This window comes from Jaculus jaculus, chromosome 6 (assembly GCF_020740685.1).
Source record: "Jaculus jaculus isolate mJacJac1 chromosome 6, mJacJac1.mat.Y.cur, whole genome shotgun sequence".
NCBI classification, from domain to species: domain Eukaryota; kingdom Metazoa; phylum Chordata; class Mammalia; order Rodentia; family Dipodidae; genus Jaculus; species Jaculus jaculus.
In genome coordinates, this window is record NC_059107.1 from 92,577,024 (window position 1) to 92,583,807 (window position 6,784).

Sequence of the window (6,784 nt, forward strand, 5' to 3'; positions counted from 1 at the left end):
GGCAGGCGGGGGGGGGGGGGATCCTGTCAGGTGAACTCAGGGCTGAGCAGACACGTGAGCACCACCCCCCACATGTACCCCCCCTCTGACATACATAACCCCATTGGTGGACTCCCCACCAGTCTGACTGGCTCATTCCTTGAGATAGCAGTGTGGTGGCAGAGCTGCAGGAACAAGAGACCAGGGGAGCCGGGGGATCTGGAGGCGAGGAACAGAGAAGCCAACCTTGAAGGAAAGGAGGTGAAAGCATTAGGCACCAGGACATGGAGCCAGGGGTGTGCGGCAGGGCTCACAGGCTGGTGGGCAGGCTCTGGACCACCATCAGCAAGCCACTGTTCGCGGAGTTCCTGGCCACGGGGCTGTATGTGTTCTTTGGCGTGGGCTCAGTCCTGCCCTGGCCCTCGGGGCTTCCCTCGGTCCTGCAGATTGCCATCACCTTCAACCTGGCCACAGCCACGGCGGTGCAGGTCAGCTGGAAGACCAGCGGGGCCCACGCCAATCCTGCTGTGACGCTGGCCTACCTTGTGGGCTCCTATATCTCTCTGCCCCGGGCTATAGCCTACGTGGCTGCCCAGCTGGCAGGGGCCACTGTCGGGGCAGCTCTGCTTTATGGGGTCACTCCAGGAGACGTACGAGGAAGCCTCGGGATCAACGTGGTAGGTGCAAGGGGGAACATGTGGCAGCTGCTTGGGGACATGACAGAGTCAAGTAGTCAGGGTAGAGAGAGGGCCAGATCCAAGAAGAGGACAGGGGGCTGGAGAAATGGCTTAGCGGTTAAGCACTCGCCTATGAAGCCTATGGACCCCGGTTCGAGGCTCGGTTCCCCAGGTCCCACGTTAGCCAGATGCACAAGGGGCACATGCATCTGGAGTTCGTTTGCAGAGGCTGGAAGCCCTGGCGTGGCCATTCTCTCTCTCTCCCTCTATCTGTCTTTCTCTCTGTGTCTGTTGCTCTCAAATAAATAAATAAAAAATGAACAAAAAATATTAAAAAAAAAAAAAAAAGAGGACAGGGAGGAGGACACAAGCCATCCATGTATTCCACAGAAGCTCAGTGTGTGTGGGTAGAGTCGTTGGGGGCGGGGTGCTCCAGACTCCAACTCCAGAGTCGTCCACACTGGCCTTCATCTAGGCAGGAGAGAGAGTATGGTGTGAAGAATAGGTGGGAGTCGGACATGGTGGCGCACGCCTTTAATCCCAGCATGCGGGAGGCCAAGGTAGGAGGATCGTGAGTTCAAGGCCAGCTTGAGAATACATAGTGAATTCCAGGTCTGCCTGGGTTAGAGTTAGACCCTACCTCAAAAAAAAAGAAAGGGCTGGAGAGATGGCTTAGCAGTTAAGCGCTTGCCTGTGAAGCCTAAGAACCCTGGTTCGAGGCTCAATTCCCCAGGACCCACATTAGCCAGATGCACAAGAGGGCGCATGCATCTGGAGTTCGTTTGCAGTGGCTGGAAGCCCTGGCGTGCCCATTCTCTCTCTATATATATATCTGCCTCTTTCTCTCTCTCTGCTGCTTTCAAATAAATAAATAAAAATAAACAAAAATTTTTTTTTAATTTTTAAAAAAAGAAAGAAAAAGCTGGGCGAGGTGGTGCACACACCTTTGATCCCAGCACTAGGGAGTCAGAGGTAGGAGGATTACCATGAGTTTGAGGCCACCCTGAGACTACCTAGTGAATTCCAGGTCAGCCTGGGCTAGAGTGAGACCCTACCTCAGGGGAAAAAAGAGAGAGAAAGAGAGAAAAGAATAGGGAGGGAGATGCCACGTGAAGAGGAAGGCGTTACAGAAGGATCAGCCACCTAAGGGTGGGCCTAGTCACTGATGGTGATTGTGGGCAGAATGGGTCCTGCTCTCCTTCCTTACTGTGTTCCACTCATGTCCTCTGCTCCTCCATTTTCTTCTCCCAGGCTCCTCCCTCCCAACTCCCTGAGGCCTGCTTCACTCCTCTAATCCCCCCTCATTATAACTTCCTCCCCAGATCTCCTCTTCCCCCTCCTACCCACAGGTCTCAGGTGTGTATCTCCAGATTGCTCCAGCTTTCTCCTTCCCCGACTCCTGGGTCACCCCCTGGACCACTGACTCCAGCTGGTGTCCAGGGAAGATGTGAACCCATTGCACAGATCTCCTTAGGTCCTAGGACTGGACACTTACAGTAGAGGCTAGGCCCAGGGAGGTCCCCCATCTTGCGGGCAGAACCCATATCCTACCCCTTCTTGCCAAGGTCAAAAACAGCACCTCCACGGGCCAGGCGGTGGCAGTGGAGCTGATCCTGACCCTGCAGCTGGTGCTCTGTGTCTTTGCATCCATGGATAGCCGGAAGACCTTGGCCTCCCCCGCCGCCATGATTGGGACTTCTGTGGCACTGGGCCACCTCATTGGGGTAAGGAGCCAAGGGGACGCTGCCCGCGCACACACTGGGGTCCTCCTTAGAGAAGTCACAGAGCCCTTCAGGCCAGCAGTGTCTCCCTGAGCCTCTCATGTCTTGAGAATGAAACGGTGCCTATAATGTGGGACAGGATGGGGGATGTGAGCCAGGGCAGAAGGGCCTGTCCTTGCCCAGGCTGAGTGGAACCTCCTTACACTATCTCCCTGTATTTGCACCGCAGCTCTACTTTACTGGCTGCTCCATGAACCCAGCACGCTCCTTTGGTCCTGCTGTCATTGTTGGGAAGTTCACAGTCCACTGGGTGAGGCCCTCCACTGGCAACATGGGGAAGGGAGAGGGCCCAAGGAGAATGACTAGATGGTAGGTTTTCTCAGTGGGGATCCATAGAGAATTGGGTAGGCAAGACACCAGTCCCCAGGTCATTGAGACCCAAGAGTGGAGATTTCCCTGAGTGAGAAGGCCAGGGTGAATATCTTGGCTTATACTATCTTTCTTTCCAGTCTCAGTATCCCTCAGTACCCAGGAATTAGCAAGAAGTCACCAGGGTAGAGCTGGGCATGCTGGCGCACGCCTTTAATCCCAACATTCGGGAGGCAGAAGTAGGAGGATTGCTGTGAGTTCAAGGCCACCCTGAGGCTACTTAGTGAGTTCCAGGTCAGCCTGGGCTAGAATGAGACCCTACCTCGAAAACCAAAAAAAAAAAAAAAAAAAAAAAAAAAAAGAAATGACCAGGGTAGAAGCTCCAGCCTTGGTCCAGGTTTCATGTTCCAGCTCTTTCCTTCCTCACTTTCTCTAGCTGGACAAATTTTCAAATGTGAATAAAGGAAAGACAGCCAGAAATAGACCATGCAGCAACAGGGACAGAAGGACAATAGCCGGAACTTGGTTAAAATGGGAAGGTGAAGGGAAAGAGGGGGTGACTGGAGCACCCGACTTTAGCCATGGCTGCATAGACAGGACCCCAGCGAGTGGAAAGCAAGTTCCCCTCACCTTGTAGACTGGGGAGGCAGGATTCATGTTCTCAAGTTGCCACTTTGTAGGCAGTTTGGGGGTTCCAGGAAGACCTTGTCATCACTAGGGAGGCAGGTCTTGCAACCACCTTGTGATGCTGGCACACGGCAGGGGCATGCCTACTTCTGCCTCCTCAGATCTTCTGGGTGGGACCCCTCACCGGAGCTGTTCTGGCTTCGCTGATCTACAACTTCATCCTGTTCCCTGACACCAAGACTGTGGCCCAGCGACTGGCCATTCTCATGGGCACCACAGAAGTGGAGAAAGCCAGAGACATGGAGCCCCAGAAGAAAGAAACCCAGCCTCGCTCAGAGGACAACGAAGTGGGCGTGTGACGCAACACAGCCCTGGGTCCCTGTGGCACGAGGGAAGAGGCCAACAAGTGACCACACGCCCTGTGTGCCTGACTTGAGGTTTTCCTGGTTGGAGGTGGGGCGGGATTACAAGGCTTGGCCCCATGTCCTAACAGGGTGGGCTGGGCTAGGGACCATCTCTACCTCTAGAGTTGCACTTCCTTCTTCCTCTTCCCTCCCTCCCTCTCTCCCTCTTCCATTCTTGCCCAGATTGGCCTTGAACTCCCAATTCTCCCACTTCAGCCTACAGAGTAGCTGGGACTATATGCCAACGTGCTCAATTTCCACATTCAGAGAATCTTGGAGCAAATCCATCCTGGGTACTCCCGCAGGCCTTTCTGTTTTCTTTAGTGCTTTGTTTTGTTTTTTAATCAGCAGACAAAGAAACGTGTGTCATGTCATTTTCATTCATACTTCGTTTTTGTTGATGGTCTTCCCTACTCCCCTCCCCTCCCCACCACACAGTACACACTCTTCCGCTTTCATTTCCCATGTATATTCTATTACTTTAAAAATTATTATTATTATTATTATTTTATTTTGTTTTTTCCAGGGTCTCACTCTGGCCCAGGCTGACCTGGAATTCACTATGTAGTCTCAGGGTGGCCTTGAACTCACATGATCCTCCTACCTCCGCCTCCTGAGTGCTGGGATTAAAGGTGGGCGCCACCATGACCCGGCTTCTATTACTTTCCCCTGCCCCTTTCACAACCCAACCTTAGGCCCTTTCTGTTCCCTCTCATGGTCTCATTTCCAGTTCATGACCTCTAGCCCAGGCTGACCTAGAATTCACTATGTAGTCTCAGGGTGGCCTCAAACTCTCAGCAATCCTCCTACCTCTGCCTCCCGAGTGCAGGGATTAAAGACGTGAGCCACCATGCCTGGCTCCTTTTTCCTGTTTCTTAAAGGATGCTGGGCTTCCAGATCCCTGTCTTAGGAGGAAGGGGAACTGGAGTACAGGCAGCCACTCTAGTTGGGCTCTCACCAGGGGGCCTCAGGGCACCCTAGCTACACTCCACATGGAGCCCTTGGGGAGGAGGGAATAGCCTCTGAGACTCTTAGAGGAATTTCTCTGCCCTTTTGTACAGCTTAGGAGTCACAATTCCCCATCGCACACAGGGCTTATTGGAGACAGAGACTGCCCTTCTAAGAGACCTTCATTCCTGCTTTCTCCCAAATGCTCAGGAGAGTCCCCATCCTTGGGCAGAGCTGACACAAAGGAACCTTTCTGTGGGTTGACAAAGAAGGGAACATTGGGCCACACAGGCCTGTCCCAGAACCAGCTTTCCTCAAGAGCTTGCCCCTCAGCAGGAAACCTCTATTCTCTGTCTTCAGCTCATGACCTAGGCTGGAGGAAGCCTCACCAGTTGCGCTCAGCATCACAGGCCCCTTGAAGACGCTGCTGAGCGGAGAGACCATAAGTAAATGGGAGCAATCCTCCCCCAGGGTGGACCATGGAAACAATGAGACTAGAAAATGCTTTGGAGATTTAAATGCTATTAGAATATCACCAATAAATTATGATTGTTGTTGCAGTTACTGTAATTATTGGGCTTGCATACAATTGTGTATGTGAGAGAGAGAGAGAGAGAGAAAGCTTCTAGAGAGCAGGTTTTGCTTTCTTTCATTGGGTCTACTTACCAGAGGCCCTGCCTCTTTCTCTTTGGGGTCTGTTGACCTGGGAGCTTTGTGGGGGTGGGGCTAGAGGAGGAACTCTGGAATGAAGAAACAAGCCAATACAAGTCAGCTCTCATCTCTATGGCACCCATCACCATGGTACCCTGAGATGCAGCAACCAAATCCATAAAAACAGACAGGTCCTTTTCTGTGATGTCTCCCAATGGGCTGGGGATGGAAGAGGGGTTGCCCGTCTTCCTAGGGCAGGGTGACAGGCCCAACCCGAGACCACTGCTGTAGCTGAGTCCTGTGTCAGTGCTCAGCATTCTGTACCGTCACAGGTGCCGAGAGCATTTCGTATCTCATCAAGCTGGGTCCCACTCATCCATCCTCGCAACCCACTTAGAGCCCAGGGCTTCCCGTGCCCTTTTATGAGCAGCTGGGTATGTCTGTGTGTGTTGGTGGGGTGTAAGGGGGAACAGAAGCTATGATTGACTTGCTAAAGGTCACTTGGATCAGGTGCATAGACCCCTAAGGTCTCCCCAGATCCCAGTTTAGAATTTTCCAAAATAGAGCTGGGGCGGGGGTGGGGGGGTGCCGACAAAGCTTCAGCCACTGAAAGAAATGAGGCAGAAACCAGAGGACCGGGCAGGGCGTGAGAAGCTTCTGCAATAGGATCTTAAGCTTCTTGACAAATCACTTCTGCACCCCCAGAGTCGAGCACACACTGGGTGCTCAATAAAAGTCTGATGAATGAATCACTGACTGAGGCTGGGCAGCTGGGGATGGGAGGAGAGGCAGTAATTGATCAACGGAAGAAAATTTGGGAGTTACAACTCCAAATGAGCCAAAATGACAGCAGCTGAGAAACCTCCGCTTCCAGGCTGTAGCATCTCCAACCCACCGCTCCAGACCAGCCATGACAATCTGATTCCAGAACTTAGGGACCAAAAGATCAAGAGCAGATGCCCGAGGGGAAAGCTGTCACTCTAGTCCTTTAGCCACCTTTTGGTCAGGATGGGTTGGAGGAGAGAGGCTCCCTAAAAGCGAGGAATTCGGTTACAAGCGGAAGAGCATCCAAGGGCAGACACAGACATAAGTTACCAAAGGTTAGCTTCTCTTTCTCTGGAGTCCTTTAATAGGACAGCAGGCCATCTGTTTGGATGATGGAAGAGCTGGCCTTTGGCACTCCGGATGTCAGCAGTTCCAGCTGGGGAAGCAGGCTTCCCTGCCATCTCTCAGGGGCTGGGTGGGGCCTGAGGGCCCTGGGGAGGATAGACACCCAACCAGGCAGGCTCTTGGAGTGCATTCCCCGCCTGCCGCTTGTCAGGGGAAGTTTTTAATTAATGGTGTGTAATCTGATCTGGCCCCTCTTCCCTGCTGAGCACCGCTTTCAATCAGCAGGGCCATCTGCAAT

General features: G+C 52.9%; 1 protein-coding gene across 2 annotated transcripts; it reads left to right on the plus strand.

Annotated features, from left to right (window-relative positions):
• The first annotated feature begins 135 nt into the window (after nucleotides 1–135).
• Nucleotides 136–6,445, plus strand: Aqp6 (aquaporin 6). Of its 2 annotated transcripts, XR_006637741.1 has the most exons (5): nucleotides 136–656; nucleotides 2,222–2,380; nucleotides 2,607–2,687; nucleotides 3,535–4,243; nucleotides 6,434–6,445. XR_006637741.1 is itself a non-coding variant. In XM_004649820.2 (4 exons), exons 1-4 carry the CDS (start codon nucleotides 264–266, stop codon nucleotides 3,730–3,732), a joined length of 831 nt encoding a protein of 276 aa, XP_004649877.2. In that variant the 5' UTR covers nucleotides 136–263; the 3' UTR covers nucleotides 3,733–5,295. The 2 variants fall into 2 exon arrangements, 1 of the variants encoding a protein (XP_004649877.2); XM_004649820.2 differs by lacking the exon at nucleotides 6,434–6,445 and having other exon boundaries at nucleotides 3,535–5,295.
• Nucleotides 6,446–6,784: the final 339 nt, after the last annotated feature.